The sequence below is a fragment of the Cylas formicarius genome, unplaced genomic scaffold, assembly GCF_029955315.1.
Source record: "Cylas formicarius isolate icCylForm1 unplaced genomic scaffold, icCylForm1.1 PGA_scaffold_5__7_contigs__length_24384050, whole genome shotgun sequence".
NCBI lineage: Eukaryota > Metazoa > Arthropoda > Insecta > Coleoptera > Brentidae > Cylas > Cylas formicarius.
In genome coordinates, this window is record NW_026844341.1 from 18,024,829 (window position 1) to 18,050,153 (window position 25,325).

At 35.1% G+C, this 25,325-nt stretch overlaps 2 protein-coding genes across 3 annotated transcripts in view; both read right to left on the reverse strand.

Moving 5' to 3' along the window:
• Positions 1–2,909: 2,909 nt before the first annotated feature.
• LOC132702522 (uncharacterized) lies at positions 2,910–13,421 on the reverse strand. 2 transcript variants are annotated; one of them, XM_060671202.1, is made up of 8 exons: positions 13,173–13,421; positions 12,764–12,877; positions 12,501–12,705; positions 10,619–10,692; positions 10,499–10,551; positions 9,254–9,457; positions 6,809–6,893; positions 2,910–3,111 (listed from the first exon to the last, which is right to left on the reverse strand). In XM_060671202.1, exons 1-8 carry the CDS (start codon positions 13,275–13,277, stop codon positions 2,953–2,955), a joined length of 999 nt encoding a protein of 332 aa, XP_060527185.1. In that variant the 5' UTR covers positions 13,278–13,421; the 3' UTR covers positions 2,910–2,952. The 2 variants fall into 2 exon arrangements, with proteins under 2 accessions (XP_060527185.1, XP_060527184.1); XM_060671201.1 differs by having other exon boundaries at positions 9,254–9,472.
• Positions 13,422–21,296: 7,875 nt separating this feature from the next.
• The window catches only part of LOC132701767 (all trans-polyprenyl-diphosphate synthase PDSS1), a 54,752-nt gene continuing 50,723 nt past the window's right edge, over positions 21,297–25,325 (reverse strand). The window contains exon 7 of the mRNA XM_060669943.1: positions 21,297–24,655. Coding sequence (XP_060525926.1) covers positions 24,434–24,655 — 222 coding nt within the window. The 3' untranslated portion in view covers positions 21,297–24,433. The remainder of the gene's footprint in view (positions 24,656–25,325) is intronic.

Here is a 25,325-nt window from a genome sequence, read left to right on the forward strand (position 1 = left end):
CTGAAAACGACAAGGCACAATAAAGTAAAAAATTATTTGACTATAGGTGACCACCATTTTCCTGAACATATTTCTCATACACTCTAATTGTATAATGTCTTCCATTTAGTAACGTTTCCGGATTATCTCTGAACTGATTGATTGCCTCTGAAATCATTTGCCGAGGATCCACGACATTATTACGAGGAGTTCTGCGCCCGTGATTTTTTATGTGTCCCCAAAAGAAAAAATCCATTAAAGTTAAGTCGGTGATGTTGGCTGGCCATTCCATAGTTCCGCCGTTCCCTCTCTAACCCCTGGAATATTCAATGTTAAGAAAATTTTTAACGTGCACAACATTGTGAGGAGGGGCACTGTCATGCTGCCATATAATTTTTAGGGGTAAATCTTCTATATATTGTTCTGCTTGGTGCACTAAGAGTTGCAAATCATCCCCAGAGACGCCGTACGGTGCGTACAGAAGAAGCTATTGCTGCTGTAGAGCGTAGCATTGAGGAAGACATGAATGAGTCCATCCGCCATCGAGCCCAGGAATTGGATCTGTGTCCATCCACTTTATGGAGGATCTTGGTTTACGTGCTTACAAAATCCAACTCCTGCAGGCATTGAAGCCAAACGATTATCAAGTAAGGCGTAGATCCGTCGAATGGACCCAAAACGGGATTGCCGTTGTTCCCGATTTTCATAAGCGAATTTTGTTTAGCGATGAAGCGCACTTCTGGTTGAATGGCTACGTCAACAAACAAAACTGCCGCATTTGGAGCGAAGCTAATCCTCAAGTGTATGTCGAAACACCGTTACATCCAGAAAAACTAACTGTTTGGTGCGCTTTATGGGCTGGTGGAATCATTGGTCCGTACTTCTTCAAAAACGATGATGGCCAGAACGTTACAGTCAATGGTGATCGTTCCTGATCATTCCTGAATTGAATTTTGGATTTTTTAAATATTGAGAATAATATTTTTTTCGAAAACATGTTATGGACTGATGAAAGTTCGTTCACTACAAGAAGGGGTTGTATTAGACAAAATACGCGATATTGGTCTTTGATGTTATGTCAAGCCGGTCTGGCAACGTGTAGCATGCAACAGTTTTTTGGTTAGTTTGCATGATCTCTTCTAAGCTTCGGTAGCAGTCAGAGGGGAGAATGTTTGACTTATAATCCAAATATTTGAGAAACTTTCTTTGTACTTGATCGATCGTATCAATATGACTTGCATAAAGAGCTGAGTAATATTCTAGTAAAGATCTAACCAGGCAACAATATCGTAATTTAATCGCAGAAAGGCTCGTGAAGTTGTTCTTTTAATGGAGTCAAGCATTCTTAGCGCTGTGTAAATTATTCTATCGATCTGACTAACAAATGTTAAAGATACTGCAAGATGTTTGAGGCCCGAGCCAATGGAGTGCCATTTGTGCATATGTTGTGTTTCTTAGTGGAGGGACATAGCCCGATAGCATTTAAGATCATTCGCCGAACTTGTAGAAGATTCATTCAGCAATGCCATTAATAAATGTTAGAAATAATAAGGGACCCAGGTAGGATCCCTGCGCTACACCATAAGGGTAAGGAAAATTATTTTAACGGAATTTTTTTCAATTGGCAACTTGAAATCTACCAGTTAGGTAGCTACATACCTATACACAGGACATACACTATGTAACTGGTGTAACTAACCAAATTGACTTAGGGACTTATTGTTAAAAGTACTGCTCGTCAATTATTATCGAGCTGAAAATAGACATCAAATAATCAGCATCTTTTTGAAAATTTTGGAAATACAGCTTAGGTTACGTATTGGTATTAAAGGGGGCGCCGTCGCGGGTGTCCAAGCACTTAGGCCACCAGATGGGCCCGTTGTGCCCCCATAATGCCGCCCCTCCGAAGATTTCCAATCTTGCCCATGTCAAAGCAGGGCACTCGGTGAGCAGATGATACGGGGTCTCCTCCCCTTCCATGCACCAGCTGCACTCCGGGTCGTCTCCAATGCCTAGCAAGCAAAGATGCCTCCTAAGCCTGCAATGTCCTGTGTAGGTCCCTGTTAGTGCTCTACATTCCCTTCAGTCCAAGCAGCGCCCTGGTCCGAGGGAGGGCGAGACCATCCATCATCAAGCCTCGCCTGCCTCATTCTCGGAGCAACTTAGTTTTAAATAATGATAAAACTGAGTGACCATCAAACCAGAGGTCGGGACAATGTGATTATTACCTACTGCCGCTTAGAGTTAGGTTTTTCCAAATGCTCTTCGTAATTTACCATTTGAAATTTTTAAACAAACAGTAATACCATTTTTAATTAATCATCATTTTTATTCTTTCGATGATTATTTGTATTTTAGTTATAATGTACCAGGTGCATTTTAAGTATATGTTATTTTATTCCTTTTTGTTTGACGTATGTAAATCATCTGTGCCAGTAACATTAATAAAGTATTTGTATTCGTACTCGTAGCATGCGAGAATCCATTCGTATCAAGACAACTAAATGGCAGCTGCTGGTTAACTCATTTTGTCTAATCAAGATCTCCAATAGACGGTGTAATAGATAATTAGAGAACGAGTTTTACTGAGTTCCGCTATTTATTAACGAAATTGACTCCTCAGTTAGATAATTTTACCTAAATTTCGGTGTTCCATGAAAAGATGAACGAAACAAAAATGCATATCTTTTCCTTGGCAGTAAAATTGTTGCCGCCATTTTAAACAGCCGTTCTCACCGATGGGAACGACATTAACGTACGTAAACATCTTTAAAATTGAATTGCTTTCCGGGCAATTGTTGTCGCGTCCTTTTTCATCGCCTGCGAGTCGTTAAAAAGCTATAACGCGTTTTCTCTATGCAATCTCCGCCCCGCCCCCCTCTCGCGACGAAACGAGTTACCACGTGGGGAGGTAATTGAAAGGCTTTCCGCATTTTTAACATTTTAATTTGGCATCTCTAAACGGCAAGTCTTCTAGTGCACCCCGATGGGCATCATCGGGGGGTAGAGCAGGCGGTCGAGCGAGGCCTTCTTCACGGCCGACCTGGGGGCCCCGTTGCCGGGTCTGCCCCAGAACCCGGTCCAGGTCGTAAAATGACGTCGAGCGGTTTCGTTTTCCTCCGCTTTCATGTCCTGCGGCGAGCGTATGAATTATGAAGCATGAATTCGGCAAGAAACGGGCGTTTTTAAAGTAGCGCGCGTTCAAATTATGCTGATAACATTTTAACGGAACAGCAGACGACGCCCAAAGCTAAGCGAAGATAACACCTCGCTGATATCGCATCAAAAGTCGAATTTGGATTATATAAGTGGCGCAGTCAGTAGGATTTTCTAAGTGCACTAGTGGTGGACAATTATCCAGAATGTTCTGGGAGTTTATGTGAAATCGCCGCTCGTCGAAAGTGTCGAAACATTCACTACGTGGATTTTCAAATCCTTCAGCACAGAAACATCCGATACCTCTGTATAAGGTCACTTGAAGGGATAGTTTAGGGCTCGCATTGCACGCGATTAGTTTAAGAAAAAGAGAAAACGAATCAAATCAAATCAATTAGTGAGCGATCCTGAAATCGTAAATCTCGAAAAACAATTCGATTCTATTTCAAAGGTTGGGGGCATCCAAACCAGAGGAAACATGCCAAGAAGAAAATTTTGGAGGTTTTTCGAAAAAACGTTCCTTTAATTTTCGAAAGTTAAGGAGGGAGGAGTTATATGTCCCGAACAGCAGACGAAGCCCCAAGTTAAGCGAAGATATTTAAGTGGCGCAATCGGAACGGATTTTCCGACTGGAGTAATGGTGGAAAATTAACCAGAATCTTCTGGCAGTTTCTGTGAAATCGCCAATCTTGAAAAGTGTCGAAACTTTTGGACATTCGCTACGTAGATTTTCAAATCCTTCAGTACACAGAACCATCAGCAAGGGAACCATGTCCTTTTTCCCTTCCGATACCTCTGTATAAGGTCACTTGAAGAGATAGTTTAGCGGAACATTTAAGTACTGGCCTTAAAGTTGTTGTTTTTGGAGATACCAAGGTAAACAAAAAAACAAAATGTAGGGTCAGTAGCCGAGTTTTTTCCAAGTGACGTATAAAACAAAACACTATCAATATATTTTAATCCACTCGTTTTTGACAATTCGGCAAAAATAGAAAATTTTTATATAATTTGAACGAGTGCACGAACTATTCAGCGACACTCCAGCGATTTGGGATTTGTAAACAGATGTCGCACGGCTTGAATTTCCCCAAAAGGAATACCATAGAGTAATCTCGAATGGATGTGAGCATAGTAGAAATTTACCAACCATTTCCCATTCAAAACAGTTTTTAAATTTTTTATTGGGAAACAATAAGTGTGCAGATTTGGAGACAGGGTTTCGTCGAGTTCTAGTCTTTTTTTTGTTTTGTGGGCATTTGAAAATCAGTACACTTGTTTTTTGGACATGCAAAAAGAGGTCGTTGGTGTTAAACCAGCTATTTAGCAGTACAAGTTGTGAATTTATTTATTTGATCGCAGTGTGAAGAGATTAAACTTGAACAGTCTTTACCAAACTCTGATAAACTTAGATGAGCAGAAAGTTCATTGCTAAAAAGGATAAATAACACAGGGCCAAGCAATGTACGTATCATAGGTTGCCTTTTTCCTGACGTATTTCAACATACTGCCCACGATTTGTTAAGAACGATCTAAACCAGTTCAGAGCTTCCGTATTGTTCCATCCTATTCAAAAAAATTTCGTGGTTCATGCAGTCAAAATTTTCAGGAATTGAAGATCGGCTACAGGAAGGTGTACCCGAAACTCTTTCCGCCTTAATTTCGACCGATATAGTAGTGTGGGTTCTGACCGCAAATGGAGTTACTGAAGATCATGGCGCGATCTAAAGAAAGCGCCGAAAGCACAATCCATTGTTGTTTAGCTGAAGAAGGCCTGACTAAATAACAACAACTTAAAGAAGCTCAGGTGATATCAGAAAATAGCGCGTATGACATTGGCGCTACGTATTCGTCAGTTTCGGTCGACGGAGGTATTTACAAGCACCTGCAAAAATAACAGTAGAGCTTTAGTTTTTGACGGTAAAACACTAACATACATTCTGGATAGAAGATCAAATCTCACTGTCCCGTTTTTGAAGCTAACCACTTATGATGCAGAGCTACGCCCTTGCAAAAAGCTTACGTAGTTAAAGTGGTAAAAGAAGAGATGAAGATGAGGACCCTAGCAATTGGTGATGGTGCAAACGACGTTTCCATGATACAGACAGCCGATATAGGGATAGGTAAATTGGCAAATGATCTGATCTGCTTAGATTATATATTATTGCATATTGTCTAGGTATTTCAGGTCAAGAAGGTATGCAAGCAGTGATGGCACCCGATTTCTGACAAATAAAAATATGTTTATGTCTGACATATTAGTAAACAACGTTGATGGTTGAATTATTGTCCAAGGCATGAAGTGAAATGCTTCAAGTATACTTTCTGAATAATAAAGAGCGCCGAGCTCCTTCAAAACAGATATTTCCAAGGCTGCCAAAGTATTTTGCAGAAGACGGTAACGTATTAAATGCAAAAAAGGTATGCCGGATCATAATGTTTTAAATGATGAAAATAAAGCAAAGCAAATTCTGTTAGTCACATCCAGTTTCCTCTATTACTAGAGTATATGAAGAGACAGGTATTTCTCGGGGATCAATCCATTCAGTTTTGAAAGAATATAAATAATGTCAAAGGAATGTGCAGTTTAAATAGACATAACGAAAATAATAATTTTTTGAAAAACATTTTATAGGCCGATAAAAGTTCGTTCACTACAAGAAAGGGTTGAAATAGACAAAATACGCGATATTGGTTTTAAATAATCCTAGACAAATACACGAAACAAAAACCCAGAGGTACGAATCAATTAATGTATATTTATATATGTATAGATCAAAAGTTAGTTGGACATCGTTATTTGCAACTTTTAGAGAATCAAACAATATATAAAAGATTTACCTATAAATATATCAGCGCTGATTATATGGCAGCAATACGGTGTCCCTCCTCACAATGTTATTTTTTTTTAACATGGAATATCCCAGCGGTTGGATAGAGAACGGCGGAACTATGGATTGGCCAGAAAACAGCCCCGACTTAACTTTAATCGATTTTTTCTTTTGGGGACACATAAAAAATCACGTGCACTCCTTGGAGTAATGTCCTGGCACTCCGGCAAAGGATTTCAGATTCAATCAATCAGTTAAGAGACAATCCGGAAATGTTACTGAATGCAAGATATCATACAATTAGAGTGTACGAGAAATATGTCCAGGAAAATAGTGGTCACATACAGCAGTATTTAGAATAGTTAAAGAATTTATTACTTTAGTGTGTTTTGTCATTGTTAGTGTTTTTGTTCTACATTAATTTGTAAATAATTATTTTTGTTGCAGTCAGTCATTTAAAAAAGCCAGTTAAAATTATATAAAAATTTCCTAATATAAAGTGGACAAAATATAATATATAATATATAATACACAGGGTTTTCCATTTAAAAAAATATGATGTAGGCTTATATGTCAGTGTTTTGTTTTATACGTCACTTGGAAAAAAACTTGGCTACTAACTCTACATTTTCTTTTTTGTTTACCTTGATATCTCTAAAAACAAAAAAGTGACGGCCAATAATAATGTTATCAAGAGAAATTGAACGCACGGTACATAATTATGAATTCGGAACGTTTACGTTTTGCTTTTTTTTTGCCCAATGTTTTGGTTATGGACCTCTTCCAAAGAAGATCCGTTCGACTCCCATAAAATATCGCGACTCATTATTTCTCTTTCGTCTTACCTGCGACGTTTGCTTCTTCGTCATCATTTGCTGGGCGAGGTCCTTCAAGTAGGCGGAGTCGTGGCGATTCCAGGAGCCTGACTTCCTGGGGGAACAATCAAAATTTAAAAAGGAACTTTTTTTGGTGGACACGAGTTCTTCGCCAGTCGTATGACAGATATAATTTTCTCACACAAAAATGTCTCTCGAAAAATTATTTTTGTCAGTTATTTTATTTTACGTATTTTATAATAATAATTTATTGTCGTAGAACCAATTATACCTTGCCTATTTTTCCACTGAAGTGTAACATAGGTGATCACAATCTTAAATCTGATTAAATAATTGTTATGCTCTGTATTCGATGGGCGTAGGGTTGTATCTAAGATAATTGTCGAGAGTCCCGAGAGTGGTAGGTGGGTGGACAGGTATAGTTGGGTTCTCTCCCTTTTGTTAAGTAGTCCCAGTTGGTGAGAACTTTAGCTTGAAGTAATCAGCAAAACAAGGTTTTAGTGCATTATTGAGAGATCTATCCAACAAAAAAGAATTACCAAAATCGAACCATAAACAAAGATTTTACAAGGGTAAGTGCGACACACTGTATATAAGTTTTTATTTGCTTTATCTCAATTGTTATCATACGTAATTATTTTTTATTATTTATTCTAATACTAATTCTACTCGTCTGTCCATTGTATACAAGTTAATATGACCTTAAGAATGATTAGAGATGTGTAGACTTAAAAACTGAAATACGGAAAATTCTCATTGCAATTTATCTGAACTTTACACTTAACACCCTGTTTAATGATTGCCATTGCAAATTTACATTTTATTACTCTCTCCCATTAAGAGACAAGCTTTAGCACCTGCTCAATTGAAGTAAGTATATGTGCATGTTTTTAAGAGCGCTCCGATCGGTAGAGTTACAATAAAATCAACGAAATAAGTAAGGAAGAAAAAAATGGGCGTTTGTTTCAAATTTAGTAGGCAATTTTTCTATTTTAAGTATTTAAACACATAGAAATTGGTTAGGGGAAATCGGAATGATAATTTGCATATTCGTCTACGTCTTGAGAAAGCTAAAAGAATTAAATGCCTGTACGCCCGCGGGCCAACGCATCGGCAGTGTCATCAAAAATTTTAATTAAACGCGCAATAAATACAGTCTTGTCTCTACCCATTTACGCCATTCGCTTATTTTCTTATAATACGCAAATGTAGTTACGCACTCCCCAGCAGGTAATTCTAGGTTATGGATTATTCTAGAAAATCCTTGCGCAAAAAACACTATATTTTACACGACAAGATATTTTAAGCTCATTAGGTTATCGATTAATTGGTTTTTGTACAGGCACTTCAGAAACTTTAATTATATAAGTAAGTGTACCTCAAAAACTTTCTTGTAGTTATTTATATTTAAGGTCCATAAGTTCATTTGGGTGTTGTAGCGGCACTTCAAAAACATTGTTGTTATTATATATATTTAAGGTCATAAGGTTATCAATTATAAGTCTATTTGGCTTTTGTACAGGCACTTTCTTGTAGTTATATATATTTAAGGCATAAGATTATTGATTATAAGTCCATTTGGTTTTTGTACAGGCACTTCAGAATCTTTAATTATGCAACTAAATGTACCTCATACACTTTCTTGTAGTTATATTATATATATATATATATATATATATATATATATATATATATATATATATATATATATTCAGGGTCATGAGGTTATTCATTATGAGTTCATTTGGTTTTTGTACAGGCACTTCAAAAACTTCAATTATATAAGTAAATGTGCCACAAAAACTTTCTTGTATTTATATATATATATATATATATATATATATATATATATATATATATATATATATATATATATATATATATATATACATATATAAATATTATATAACTATATATAAGTATATGAAGTAGTAAGGGAAATGTCAAAACGACTCCAATAAAAACATCAACGATGTTGAAAATGACTTACCTTACAATGAGATTGGTTCTTTTGTTCCAAAAAATAAGAGAAAAAACTATCATGAACATTGTCTTTGTTTGTTTAGACAATTAGTGCTGTCCTATATCAAAAATTTATTAAAATTTAAGTGATTATTTTTTTTTAATATAATTAATAACTACTCTCGAATGTTAATAATAAGAAACTGTTTCCACACAGTTTACTTAGTAAAAGAAAGAGGTAAAAATATTTTCCAGACCGTACAATTTCAAAGGAGTTGCTTGTATGAGTGTTATTGTTGTTTCTATCTCTAAGAAAAAGATCTCTAAATAGAATAGAAACTATAAAGCACCATCCAGCTCTTTCAAACTCACAAACCTTTAAAAAATTGCCTATTTCAATTATTATTTGCGTTTTTTTTTTTCGTTTTACTTTGACTCTATTCTCTTTACTCCTTCTCTTTTTATTATCACCGAGCTGAGCAAACAAATCACCCCGACTCTCTCTCCCTCGTGACGTCGGTGCTGCAGAGTGGCGCCCTCGGCGGGCGGTTCTTGTCCTTGGTAAGGAGGGCCACCAACTCGACGCCGTCTCCGTCGCTCGAAAACGGCGACAGTTTGCGGTTCTTGCCCGCCACAATGAATGTCTTCGGGTGGACGATGGGCTCGAGCTTGATCACCCTCCGCTGCCTCCCGTTCCTGATCGAAACATCCCTTCCGAACCAATTAAAGACTACCTGACGATAGTCCAAGTCACACTGAGAATGTAGTGTACGAATACAATGTACCAGCTATATTCTGCTTCCTCCAAGGCGCAATTGACACAGTACAGTGGAGACGACTTTGGAACATCTTGAGAGATATAGGGTTCCCGTAACATCTCGTATATATCATAAAAGCCTTATATGCCAAGAACAGAGCAGACATACGAATAGAAGGGCAATTATCAACAGGATTCAATGTGGGAAAAGGCGTTAGCCAGGGTTGCATTCTCTCCCCGATTCTCTTTCATCTACGAAGAATGGATCATTAGAAGGGCTCTATACAACTGGGATGGCAGAATCTCTATTGACTGGAAGAAAGTGTCAAACTCACGATTTTCGAATGGTTTTGGCACAAACTGAACAAGAAATGTTTAAACTCCTTCAAGGTGTGGAAGCTGCCAGTTTGGAATCAGGCTTACGTCTGAAAAGGACCAAATGATGTCTGCTGATTGTGGATAGACCTCAGACAATCACATTGCCACTTCGAAACATTCATGATATAGAAACCAGAGACACTGTCATCTATCTTGGGGCAAAACTAACTAGCAAAGGAGGCTCTGAGCCAGAAATCAACAGAAGAATTGGAATGGCAAAAGAAGCTTTGGATAAACTGGCTGGAAAGACCACAACATTCCGAAAATGACCAAGATGAGGATTCCCAAAGCGCTAATATTCTGTATCGCAACTTATGGGTCGGAATCTTTCAAATGCAGCATGCCGCAGGAGAATAAACGTCTGAAATGATCTCATCACAAGACGACCACCAGGCAGGCCCCTACAATGACGGCGAAATGGTTGGACGTCTCTCTCACAAGAGGTATTGCCCTAGTCAAAAAAGAAGAAGGAAACTCAACAAAATATAAAAAAAAGACCGACAGGAAATGATGGATCAACTTAATATTGACGACAGTTCTGAGAGCGATATTGACATTAATATACTGTGTTCTCAGTGTGACTTGGACTATAACGTGTTCACCTCTGTTCTTCGTCCCTGTCGAGCTTCCTCACAGCGTTCCCCTCCGACCAACCCTTAAACATCATTTTTTTTTAAGTTTTATCATATTGTCTTCATTTTCGATCCCCCTTCCTGACATACTTGCCGTTTTTCGTATTCCATTTCGAGTTGCTTTTCCTTCTCGCGTATGCGTCTCTTCTCATCCACGAGCTTGTCTGCAACGCGACCATAGTGAAATTTAACTTAAGTTAATTTAAATAAACGTGTAATTTATTTAATTTAATTTCACCTTATAGCTCAAGTTTTAAATATGACTAAAATATACGTCATTAAATATAATTTCATGCTAAGGGCATACCCAAAGATTTTAATTAAATATTTTAATTAAATTTAACTAAGACAAACATTTAATTAAATGATAAAATAATTTTTTTTAAATGAACTGCAATACAGGTCCAAAAAACAAATTTAAAATAATTTATTGTGCTTTGAAGACACCCGATGGTGAAGATTGTTGTGCTCATGCATGGTCAAGAAGGTTGAAAAGATCGTAATGTATTTGATTGATATTAAAAAAAATATTCGTATGATTATAATAATTTAGAAAAAAAGTCTTCATAGTGAAATTTAATTTATGTTATTTTAATTCAACAAAATAAATGTTTAATTTATTTTATTTAATTTCATTAAGTTTTTCTAAGTGCGTAACCAAAGTTTTGTAATTGAATTTAATTAAAACAAACATTTAATTAATTAATTTCATTTAATTAAATGATTTTTTTTATGAAATCATTTAAAATTTTAAATAAACCTGTATTGCAGAGAGTCCAAAACACAAATTTAAAATAATTTATTGTGCTTTGAAGACACTAGATGCTGATTGCTAATGAAGGTTGATAGGATCTTAATGGATTTAATTGAAATTTAAAAACATATTCGTATAAATATAATAATTTAAAGAAAAAGTCGCCATAGTGAAATTTAATTTAAGTTAATTTAATTAAACGAAATAAATGTTTGATTTATTTTATTTAATTTCACCTAATAGCTCAAGTGATGCTAAGTGCATACGCAAAGTTTTTAATTGAATTTAATTAAAACATACTTTAAATTAATTAATTTGACTTAATTAAATGATGATGAAATCGTTTCAAATTTTAAATAAACCTGTATTGCAATGAGTCCAAAAATCAAATTTAAAATAATTTATTGTGCATTGCATCGTCAAGAAGGTTGAAAGGATCTTAATGGATTTGATTTGAAATTTAAAAAAATATTCGTGTAATTATAATAATTTAGAGAAAAGTCGCCATAGTGAACTTTAATTTAAGTTTATTTAATTAAACAAAATAAACATGTATTTCGTTTATTTCATTTCACCTAATAGCTCAAGTTATTCTAAGTGCATACCCAAAGTTTTTAATTGAATTTAATTAAAACACACATTAAATTAATTAATTTGATTTAATTATATGATGTGTTTCTTTGTGATGAAATCATTTGAAATTTTAAATAAATCTGTATTGGAAACAGTTCAAAAAACAAATTTAAAATATTTTATTGTGCTTCGAAGACACTTGATGTTGAAGATTATTGTGCTCCTGCATCATCAAGAAGGTTAAAAGGATCTTAATTGATTTGATTGAAAATAAAAAAAATCGTATAATTATAATAATTTAGAGAAAAATTCGCCATAGTAAATTTAATTTAGGTCAATTTAATTAAACAAAATAAACGTTTATTTTTTTTTTTAATTTCACCTTAGAGCTCAAGTTATGCTAATTGCATACCCAAAGATTTTAATTGAATTTAATTAAAGCAAACATTAAATTAATTAATTTGGTTTAATTAAATGATGCCTTTTTTCCTATATTGGAAACAGTCCAAAAAAGAAATTTAAAATATTGTGCTTCGAAGACACTTGATGCTGAAGATTGTTGCGCTCATGCATCGTCAAAAAGGTTGAAAGGATGGTAACGGATTTGATTTAAAATACAAAATAAGTCGCCATTATCACGCTCACCCAGTTCCCTTTTGTACTCCATCTGGGCATTCCGATCCGTTTTGTACCTCAAGCCGTTGTCCACCGCCCTTCTCAAGTCTTTGCTCCCGAACTGAAACCGTAATAACGGATCCTCCTTCGTGGTCGCGATCTTCCGACCTTCGTTTACCAGGGGTGCCCCGCCTCCCGGCCTGCCCATCTCCAGGGGCCCCACGTAGCGTTTCGCCTTAAATCGTTAAACAGAGTTTAGTGTAAGCGTAGATAGCCCCTAGCGGACAACCCACGTTTTGGTAGTCTTTGTTGGGGAAGAGCTCATCCAGACGGAGGTTTCTCAGTCCCCTGGGCTTGGTCGACTCCGTCTTGCCCCACGGCCAGTACTTTTCCAGCATCTCCCTCATCTGGAACACACAGGGATCGACTACATTGGAGAAGAAATCATTTTTATACTTCTTAAAAAATATGAACTCTTTGGAAAAGTGGTAATAGTGTGACTATTCAAAGTCGATAATAATAAATAAAATCTATTTTAGGAAATTCGTAATAATTAAAGGTGTATCGTTCATTTAAAGTAGTTTGTCTAAAACCTTCCCGAACTACGAAAGCCGCCGAAACTACAGGCCGGCTCCTTGGCCAGTTGAAATAAGCTTTTCTTATTCTACCTCTAACGAAACAAGCTACTAAATTAGCGATTACCTCTCGTTGCTCGTTAATTTTCCTGCGACGGGCTTCCTCCTTCTGCCTCCTCCATAGCTCGTTGACGATCCGGTCGGAGGATCCCGGTCCGTCGCCTAGCAGCATCCTCCTAACCTCTGAGGACGGTTTCCGAGGGCGGACTCCGTGTGTGGACGAATAACAACAGTTTGGGAGCGGCGTGAAGCCTCAGGAGATTCCGATGGAAAGACTAATGGACTGTCTTGTGACTGGCACCGGGACCCAACCGAACTTCCCGATGGAAAATCGTTAATCGGCAGGGCAACGCCTACCTAAGTAATGAGCCCGGATCTCCCGTACTTGACGCAGGAGGAAAATTGATTGAAAAAAAAATGCACCTGCGATTATTTTTCGAAATTACATGATTTGACGACTTGTTTTCTTGCCGCATTTGCCATTAGATCAGTTGTGGATTCATATCTCAGGACTTCGAAAGAGGAAATCAAACTGAGATTGAGAGTGCATCTTCCGGCGCAGCCACCATATGTCAACAAGTTCGTACAGTGTATACGGGAAAAGGTTTTCAAAAGTTTTACTTTTACTTTTGAAAAGTCCTTCGTTACTTTTATAAATTACTTTTGCACTATACAGATTGTCCCAAAAATACCAAAGTTCCACCTTCTACTACTAGAATTATCAGTTTTCATGTTTTTATTCTTTTTATTTATTTTATTGACTTCTCGAACAGCACAACACAGTTTAGTGAAAGTTATACAAACAACAATATAAGAAAATGTCTCGCTGAAAATGTTTTTTTTACGGTAGTAGAAAATTCAAATGTTAGTCAAAATCAGATATCGGAAAACACAATTATTAGATTTAATTATTTAATTTAATGAAATCTGTTTAATTAGAATTAATTTAATTAGAATTAAACAGATTTCATCCTTATAATCCTAACTAATCAAGTTATAGTCTTGTATAGACTGTAGGTTTCGCATTTAAAAACTTTGATAGTTTTAACACTTTTAGGACAACTTGTATAGTATGAAAATAATTTTTAAAGATTTTCATAATAAGACTTTACACATCCCAAAATGAAAACTTGTGTTTGAATAGCTCTATATACAGGGTGTTTCAAAAAACATGCGCTAACGCTGGACTGGGGATTCGTTATCGATTTTGTATTTTTTACCCCATTTTGTTGAAATTTGCCAATATCATTTACAATGAAAGGTTAATTCGTCTTGAACTAGATTAAAATCGTGAAGTTCAGTAAATACTGTTGTCAATAGTTATTACTTACTTTGGAGAAGCCACTAAACGTATCACTTTTTTGATTCTCGAGTTCTTTTCATATGCTGTTTCGTTTTCGAGCGACGGAATAAAAACCCTCAATGTTAACAAAATATTTATTTTATGATTCACCTTTCTAACACAATATTCTCAGTTCTAAAAAATTAACACTCAAGAAAATGAAGTGTGAAAGAAATTAAAATGGTGCAAAGTAATTAGTCAAATGAAGTTTTGTATTATTTTTTTTATTATCTGTAGATAATGTCACAAAATTGTTTTTCAAGTGATTCAATGTGTAAATTGCCTTGGCCATCACACTTTGTGATGAAATCACAAAACAGTAACGAGAAGGTGCAGGAAATGGGAGTTTTGCTGACGCAATTGATTGATCAGTTTATTGATATTAAAAGAAACAAAAAAAAATTGTTGTGTAGTACTAATCTATGGGATTTGGCTGACACAGAAAGCATATCTTCATGACAAAATAATATTCATAACGTAAATATAAAAAAAAATGTTAACTGCATGTCATGTCATTTTCTTAGAATTTCTCGTTTCTTTCCTTCCTCCCTATTTTTAGTTGCGCTGTCTCTTCTATTAAGTCATTAACGTTAATTTTGTAATCTTTGTTCGTTTTAACATCACCTCTTCTTCAGTACATTGTTTGTTACGTTTGCTCTGGCATGTATAATTTGTATTTTGGAATAAGAAAATAATATACAGTAATTAAATATAAAATATAAATTTATAGTAAAATTTGTGCAAAAAAAAAATCTTCATCTTAAAACTGTGACACATGTAGGGCCGAAAAAGTAAAATTTTGAAGAGCATATGGAAATGTAGATCGAGCACGACGGCTTAATATCTGGGCTTATCCGAATAGAAACGTTCCATCTGGTAGGAGATTCATCAACATACACAGAAGACCTGGTGAATCTGAAAATATGAATAAAGGAAGACCGAGGTATAAAAGAACCGGTGCAAGAGAAAAAAGAATACCTTCAAAAATGGGCAGATAATATTATAGGAACTCGTTTTTTTAACGGATCACTTTATGCGAAAATGTATTTTTGCAATTTTTCCAAAAGGAACTACGATCTTTGCTGGAAGAGGTACCCTTGCAGTTAATGCAAAATGGTGGTCCACCTCATTTTGCATTAGCTGTAAGAAGGTTTTCAAATCAGGCATTTGAACATCGATGGATAGGTCGGGGCGGACCTCTAGCTTGGCCGCCTGGCACACCAGACCTTAATCCGGTGGACTTCTTTTTTTGGGGGCACTTAAAGTCTTGTATGAAACACCTATTTTGGAAATGAATTCTAATTAGCGTTGTATACTGTTCAGTTTCCGATTATTATTGATAATTTTCGAAAATGTTAAATATATTTATGTTACTTAAATTAAACATGGTATTGCATCGACTTATACTAATTTTAGACTTTTTTAATTTGTAGCGTACCGATTTTAAAAATTTAGTGCACGTCGCCTGCAGGTTAATAATGCTGGCCTGCATTTCTACTTGCTTTTCCGTAACAGAAATGCACATCGCGATATTCAATATCACCTTTCTATGAATTAGAAGTGTGGGGGTATTCGGGCCGAGAATAAAAAAGACGATTTGTGGCTAAACGATAACACTTATCGATTTAAAACAAGAGTAACAATTTTTGAGAATTTGTGATTCTGCTTAAGGCAATCTGTTCTATTTTGCAATATCAGTTGTCCTTGACAATGTAAGTTTTGAATTACTCCCTGTTTCATCAGGTGTACCGCAAGGTTCTGTTCTTGGACCTATATTATTCTTAACTTATTTTTCTGATATTTATACATCCATCGATTATTTGAATGCAAATGTAACTATTAATTAACGGTGAACGTTTTAAAATTGTGAACTGTAATAAAAAACCTTAGTGTTATAGATATTTGATTCTAGACTTAGATTCCTAGCAAATGTGTCTTTGTTGGTGAAAAAGTCTTATGTTTGAACTGTCGTTAATTTCAGTTCACGAAAACTTTTAGCTCAATCACTTGTCCTTCTATTATCCATGCCTTGATGGTATTCATATATATAGGTTACAAAACAGCTGTTGCAGATTTATTTTCGGCTTGCGCAAATTTGATAGCATTTCACACAAAATTCAGGAACTTAACTGGCTAAAAATTGACAGTACTTTCAAGTACTTTTTGGCTCCTATGGTTTTCTAAATTATTAGCACATCCAATCCGTCCTACTCACATTCCATTAAATTCTTTAACAAATATTTCAGGCTGAAACTGCTTACTTCTCAAAATAAATAAGAACTAAAAGTTCAGATGTTCACGAAATTATATATTATGACATGACAATTGTTTCGACAATACCGTGTCTTTATTAAATGTAATATTTACAAACTACCTGCTACTATATATACCGAAAAATGACAATAAACCCTTAATTAATGTTGTTATAAGAATTTAAATTTAATAATGGAGAGGTATTTAAATCTAACTGATCGTTAAGCAATACATTTGAATGTCTTATTTTGTTAATTTTCATGGCTTCCAATAAATTTAATTTTTTACCGTTTGTAGCTGTATGTTAAATATCAAAATTGTCGTCAAAAATGTGTTTTTCTTTGTTTAAGTGTGTAGCATAATTGGAATCTAGACTATTGTTTTTAAAATTGTTTTCTGGATTTGTTCTTTATTTATAATTTTATCGATAATGGACGGATTGTAGCCGTTGTTCAGTGCAATTTGTTTAATGAGATTAAGTTCTTTGTTGTAATTTTCTGTTGAGGGTGGCGTATTTTATAGACTTCTGTCTGTATCTCTGTGTGTGTGCATTTCACTCTTTTATACACAGACTTCTGAATACACCACTCTCAACAGAAAATTACAACATTGCACTGAACATGGACTACAATCCGTCCATTATCGATAAAATTATAAATAAAGAACAAATTCAGACAGCAGTAAACTCTATTTATCCGAAACCTAATACAGAACACGAAAAATTTAAAACAGTGAAAAAGTTTCAAAGCATTTGTCAAAATGTGGTTTAAAAATAGCTTTCAGAACTAACAACACAATAGGAAAATTTTTAAAAAACAATAAAACGATGCGTCCAAATTTCTACAGCTCTACAGGTTGAAATGCGGATCGTGTCCTAAAATTGATATTGGACAAACAGGTAGATCCTTCAAAGAAACGCATTAACAAACATAAAAGAGCGTTTAAAAACAATAGTCTAGATTCTCAATATGCTACACACTTAAACACAGAAAAACACATTTTTGACGAACATTTTGATATTTTACATACAGCCACAAAATGTAGAAAATTAAATTTATTGGAAGCCATGGAGAATAACAAAATGAAGCATTCAAATGTATTGCTTAACGATCAACTAGATTTAAATACCTCTCTATTATTAAACTTAAATTCTCATAACAACATTAATTAAGGTTTTATTGTCATTTTTCGGTATATACAGTAACAGGTAGTTTTTAAATATTACATTTGATAAAGACACGGTGTTGTCCAAACAATTGTTATGTGAAAATATATAATTTCGTGAAAATCTAAACTTTTAGTTCTTATTTATTTTGTTAAATGGATTTTCATCAAGTAAAAGCCACTTCAGTTCAATTGCTTCTCAATAATTTGATTTTCAATGTTATTCTTTTTATGTTTACTTTTAATAACTTTCTTCTTCCATTTAACTATTACACTTATCTAATATACTATATTTAATTTATCAATGTATTTATAACTTCCTATTTAGTTTCCCAATTAAACATTTAAGAGGGTATGTGGAGTGGCTTTTGCTAGACTTCGCCTCATCTCGACTGTATAGAACAATATACAACAATGAAGGCAATTTGTTATTATTATTAAATAGCTAAAGTGCCCTCTAGTGACATATTTCTGAAACACTTCTATTTTGTAACGACGACATTTGCTAAATCAGGGCTGTGTGCAAAATACCAGCTTATTCCGTTTAGAGTTAAGCGCGCTGTGTTAAAAATAAAATTACTACCGTTATTTTACCCCGTTGAATCCTTCCTCCAAGTTTCCGAACCCAATTTCCGAACACCCTGTATAAACATAAATATATAAAATGAAGATTTGTTCGGTGTATTTATGCACTTTGAATCGGGCGTGGCTGCAACCACGGTAGGTCGAACAGCGGATTACAAAAAATTATATACGATCCGTTTTCTTAAATAAACAACGATATTTCTCGAATCGCATGTGACAAAAGTTCGTGCGCCGGGGTCGTATCCTTCGGGACCCGAAGGTACGCGGCTATCTTCGATAAAAATAATTCGAATCCGAGGTTTATCATCGTCTCTCAGCAAATTTCGCGTGACCACGTCCCGTATCTGTCGGATCCAATCCACATCGAAAAGTATAATTATTGCGCATCCACCACGTGTCAACATCACCGGAGCGCAGAAATCAGCGCAGTAAAATTAACGCTTATAAAATAAAAATTTGTAATGGATGCAATGACTTAAAATGATTTCTTCATGACGTATTCGAACTTTGCCGATGTAATTTTTCGTGGAATTGGCGAAGAAGGCTATGGAAAGAAATTCCCATGCATTTGACGTATGACGTATGCGAACTTTGTCAATGTAATTTTTCATGGAATGTGCGAAGAAGGCTATGGAAAAAATTCCCATACATTTCCTAAAAAGTTGAATTCTTCATGTCGTTAGCCTCCGTTGTTTAATTTGAACCTTATCAACAAAAGTTAACTTATGGAACCCAAATGGCCCATTGTGTGCATGTGAAGAGAAACGAAAGAAGAAATGTTACAAGAAATATCAATGGAGAGAAGATTAGCAGTTAAGGATATTATTCCTTACACGACCGATACAATGAATGAATTGAATCTAACTCAAACATGGGATTAAAATGAACAAGACGAAATCAAAAATTCAAATGTTCTAAGAAGGTGTGAAGCAGCGGCAGAGCAAAAGGTTATATTAAATTGAAGTTTGTTAATATGAGAAAATGAGGTTTAACAGTATATTATGTGGTAAAAGGCATTTGAGTCTAATTAAGAAGTGACTTAAGAAGTTTGCCAAACATATTGTCTACAACCGCCAGTTTTTGGGTACATTTTTGTAAAACAACACGACTACATTCAGAATTGCGGTAAAATCTCCGAAAACATCCGATTGCTCCCGAACTCGTTAGGTAATATTCCGCAAATGGCCGAAGTGGTTCGGAATCGTGGGATAAAGTTAAAAATTTCGATGTTTTTGAAAAATATTGCGTTATATTGGCTGGGCAGTGTATAATCTATCAATCAATTGCTATCTATTGCTTCCATTTTGAAGTGTTGTAAATCTCTTGACGGGTTGAGACAAATCTTGCCAGAGCTGAACGTACTGAATGAATATTTCCTTAACCATTAGGCATAAAATAAGTAATAGCCCTTTTTTTAACAATTGCGATGTGGTTTATAAGAAATCCTATTTTTTATGCGATCATGTTATAACGAATAAACGCTTACGGCAATGCAGGGCATTTTCAACGTCAATTCTTGAACTTCGTTTGCATTTGCTTATTTTTTGTAAGGAAAAGGAGGTGTTTTTGGATATTACTATATTGTAAAGAACTTGGCGCTTTGAATTCCGAGATGTTTCTCATTTTCTTGTTTTGTGTATGCGTGCTTAATTGACGATTTTCAAAGAACTCCCAAAGGCATTGGATGTAATTTGCATTATCTCTAAAAGTATGCCGAGTTTGTTTAATTTAACTATTTATAATATATTTACGAAAATTTTAATACTGTTACGTATAATCTCATCTCAATTTTCTCTAATCTTACGTGGTTTCCACAGCAACCATTCATATTTAGGTAACATTCCTCACAAACACTTTTTTGTTTCTTTCGTTTTTCCTTTTTGATTTATTCTAAATTTAAGTTTGCATTGTCTTGTTACTTTCGAAAAATCGATGAAAGTATACGCGTGCTTTTGACGTCCAGAAAAAAACTATTTCCGCAAAAACTCGATCAACAAAATTCTTGAACCAAAAGACGCAGGATATCCGGTATTAAAACTTTTATTTTATAGCATTTTTTCGATTATTTACACGGTTTTTCAATTATATACAAAAATATAACAGAGACTGAAAATTGTTCTTTTCCAGAGTAAATTATTTGCCGAAAATCAAAATTTGTAGAATATATGGCTAATTGCTTTAAAAGGTTTACCGCTCACGCTGTTCGGGATATTTGAAAAAAACAAAAGAAAAATCACCATTGCTCGACTATTGCGAAGTACTGCATGGTTTCAGAAAACAAATATTTCCTTGAAAACTCAATTGGAAAAATGTATATGCCAGGAGATCCAGGGATATCACCTCTATTTTGTACATTGTTTGAAATATATACAGGGTGTGTCGTTTATGGGCAAAAAATCTAAAAGGTTCTAAAAATTGCCGTTTTCGTGGGTAAATTATTAACCGTCGAGAGAGAGTTTCAGGTTTCGTGTATCATACAAGGTGCGCGAGATATTTAAAAAAAATATATCATTCGAATTCGAAAATTATTTGTACAAATTTTAACTTTTACCAAGGTTGGTCGTACATCGATTTTGCGAAAAGTTCCATAGTGGTCCGCAGGAGCACCATAGAAAAACAATGCGTCCCTATAGGACAAAAACCCCGAATTGGCTTCTTTTCGAAACACAAATCATGTTACGCTACGAATTTGCCCCGCCCACCGATAATTTTGCGAAAGCAATTAGTTACATACTGTTAAAATAAAGGCGGATTTATTTATTATATATGATGTATCACAACAGCAATGTTACGAACGACTTTCGCAATTTTCGACGACCCTGTAAAATAAAACTGCATCTTCTTCCCACCTGATACTTTATTAAATAATTTCTGTTTGCGGACATGCGAAATATACAAATTCAGAGTATTAATCAATAACAATAATCGCATAACAATATTTTTATCGTAAATTATAAGTTACTATATATATATACAACGCTAGATTGGGTATTTATATAAAACAGAAAGGGGGACTAAGTTAAATATAATATTTACACCGTATTGTACAAGAGGGTAGCTGAAAAAAATATTGACTGCTGAATGACGACACGGTGCCGGGCGGCCAAAAAAAAAATCGTCACTCAAAAAAATTTGCCTTTGGAATGTTTACGCCAAATTTTGATATTATTTTTGCGACACGCCGTATAAAAAGTCACCCGTTGCCACGTCGTCAATTTTCCGCTATACAGTGACGCAAAAAAAAAAGAAAACGTGGAAATCATTTGGTTATGAATATATCGTACTACGTATAGAAAAGATGACGAAAAATTGTTAGCTTGAAATTGGAGAGGGCACTTCCCTCGAATTTGACTAGGGGCGAACCTCTTGGGCCGCCGAATTCTGCCGGGCAAAGAATTGACAGCGACGCCGGACAATCGACTTTTTTTTTGTTCAAAACCAAATATCGAGTATAAATTTAGACCTCAAAAGTGGGGAATATATGACTCGATGACGGATTGCCCGGCGGTCGCCCCAGAGCAGTAGCGGCACCCGCGGCCCTTGTTTGCACTTTGACAGTAAGATAAGGTACACCGTGTGCTGAATAAAACGATCCGCTGTACGATCTGGAAACCCGTAGGAGATACGAAAACCAGTTTCTCGGACTCTCCTGAAGATTTAAAACATTTTAATTTTCTTGATACAGGGTGTCCCTCCCGACATCAACTTTGTTATTCTAAATGGAATATTTCGACATTTTTTAAATACTTGGTTAAAGTAAATTTCGCATTCTTAAGAAATTCCTATTCCAATTTTGCATGGTTTAGGCAAAAATTAAGGTTATGTATTTTTTTTTCATATTTTGATTGTCCCACATAAAATTATGTTGTGACGCTATCGGACCAGGTATTGCAATGAAAATTTAACCACAGACTAAGGAGATGGTGCACTACTCAATCAGTTTGACAGATGCGGATCAGCTTATACAGGGTGTCCCAAATAGGTGATGCCGTTTCGTCGAATTTAATTAACAAAATCTCAAGGTTTTCAAATGGAACGTACTATATTTTTATTCAAATGTCAATTCTAGGACAAAAAATAAGGTAAGTTTGTGTTTATCTTATATATAACTTTTACTTACTTTTTGAGATATTCGAGGTTTAAGATAACACCCGTATTTAAAGCTGCCCACATTAGGTCACTTGTTGGCAATATAAATAGCAAAGACATTTCTTTTAAAGATATAATACTCGAGATATACGAATAAGACCTAATGATAACAATACAGGGTGTCCATTAATTCGTGGAAATTTTGAAAAAAAAATCGACTCTATACTACATATTTTAACAGATTTAATAAAACTTCAGAATTGATATTTAAAGAAACATTCAATAGGTAATTATCTAGCTTGATTGAAAATACCTAATAACAAAAATAAATAATTAAGGTTTTTAGATTAACCAAAAAAATATAACTTATTTAAAATACAAATAAAATACTAAATAATATACTAACAAAAAATTTGACAACTATGAACTATGGAATAACAAAATGAAACAGAAATGTCAAAGTTCGTTTATACCATAATGCGTCAAAAAAAAAAGATTGTCACGTCATACATTTTTAAATCTTTCGATATTTCTTTGTTGTATTTTGTATTTTTAACTAAACTTCATGGACCGAATTAACGAACTCTTTTTAGTTAACTTTTTTTTATGGATTTATTTATTGAAATTTGTTACCTTGGTTGGTTAATTAGTTAATTATTTATTTTTGTTATTGGGTGTTTTCAATCAAGCTAGTAATAACTATTAAATGATTCTTTAAATATGAATTCTGAAGTTTTATTAAATCTGTATTGTTAGCAATATATCTAGAGTATTACATCTTTAAAAGAAGTGGTATCATGTTTTTGTTATTTAAAAAAATACCTAATATTGACAACAATTGACCTAATGCTGCTTTAAATTCAAGAATTTATACGACTGTTACCTTAAACCTTGGATATCTCAAAAAGTAAGTAAATTACAATTTTACCTTATTTTTCGGCCCAGAATTGATCTCTGAATAAAAATATTGGGGATTGTTAATTGAATGCGCCGAAACGGTACCACCTATTTGGGACACCCTGTATAAGCTGAGGCGCATCTGTCGAACTGATTGAGTAGTGCATCATTTCCTTAGTCTGTGGTTAAATTTTCGTTGCAATACCTAGATCAGTAGCGTCACAACACAATTTTATAGGGGGCAATCAAAGTATGAAAAAAAACATAACCTCAATTTCTGTCTGAACTGTGAAAAATTCGAATAGGAATTTCTAAAGAAAGTGACCTTTATTTTAATGAATAATTCCAAAAACGTCGAAATATATAGTGTGTTCCATTAGAAAAAATTCAAAATTGTCACTAAACGGTACCACCTATTTGGGACACCCTGTATAAGCTGAGGCGCATCTGTCGAACTGATTGAGTAGTGCATCATCTCCTTAGTCTGCGGTTAAATTTTCGTTGCAATACCTAGATCAGTAGCGTCACAACACAATTTTATAGGGGGCAATCAAAGTATGAAAAAAAACAACCTCAATTTCTGTCTGAACTGTGAAAAATTCGAATAGGAATTTCTAAAGAAAGTGACCTTTATTTTAATGAATGATTCCAAAAACGTCGAAATATATAGTGTGTTCCATTAGAAAAAATTCAAAATTGTCACTAAACGGTACCACCTATTTGGGACACCCTGTATAAGCTGTTAAACTGATTGAATAGTGCTGTGTTTAAACACTTAACCTCAATTTCTGTCTAAACTATAGAAAATTTTTTTAAAGCTTCAAGAGAGTCCAAGAAACTTTTGTACGAAACTTTTTTTCGCGTCTCCTATGGGTTTCCAGATCGTATTTGGCGCACGGTGTACCCGGGAATGGTCGGACGAGCCGCACTGCTACACCAAATATAACAAAAACTAAAATGTTCCTCTACATATAAATAAAACTGGTTAAGAGTCTGCGCTACTTCATGCGGTTGAGTACGAAATCGGCAGCAACCACCAGTCCCTTCTGGTATGGGCTCTCCTTCAGCTGACTGGCTATCCGGATCGCCTCTTCGCAGTGTTGCTTCGCCAAAAACTGGGTCTGCTCCAGGCCCCGTGACTTGTGCACCAGCTCGAACGCTTTCTCCACGTCGCCCGGCTCTTGGAACCGTCTCATTATCATCGGGTTCAGTTCCGGATACTGAAACACCATAAATAAAACACAGTGTTCCTAAATGACATGTAACAATCTTTTGAAAACAAAGTGTCTGTTGTAACATTCGGCCTATTGCGGCAGTTTGAATGTTTATAAGCGCGCCATCTACATCAAACGTGTGTCTAACGACACTCGCCATCTTGCTTGTTACTTTTTTGTTATTTTTCGAAAGTATATTCGCTTGGCAACGAAACCTACATCTCGGCGCCGTACAGCGTCGCCGTTGGTAAAGATGGAATCGGCGTCGAAAAATAAACGTTTTAATTTTTTGTCTGTTCTCCGTTCTTTGTTCTCTGTTCTCTGTCGACGCTCCATAAAAACGCGAATAACTTCCGAACGGTTTGAGTGAGGGAGCCGAAGTTTTGCTCTTATTAAACTGACCACGAGACATATGCCCATACAAAATGGCTGCGATTGGAAATTACCATCTGTCTTTTTTTACCATTTTCATCTGTTTCTCGTACATCGCTATGAAACACTATAAGTGTCCGAAATTTGAAACTATCGACTTCATATTTGGCAAGGAAAAAGCGTGTGGTCCCCTAATGGAACCTATTGAAATTGGGGGTGGGGGGGTCGGGAAATATTTCTCAAAAACTATATACGCGATCGAAAAAATTCTTGAACCAGAAGATGCGCGAGATCTTGACCAAAA

Excerpts from the sequence above, each read along its gene's own strand:
- LOC132702522 (XM_060671201.1), bottom strand. The coding sequence starts at position 13,277 with ATGCTGCTAGGCGACGGACCGGGATCCTCCGACCGGATCGTCAACGAG. Across the intron at positions 9,473-10,498 it reads GACAGGGACGAAGAACAGAG|GGATGTTTCGATCAGGAACG; the intron begins GTGAACACGTTA and ends TTGGTTCGGAAG. Across the intron at positions 6,894-9,253 it reads ACGAGGGAGAGAGAGTCGGG|GAAGTCAGGCTCCTGGAATC; the intron begins GTGATTTGTTTG and ends TTGTTCCCCCAG.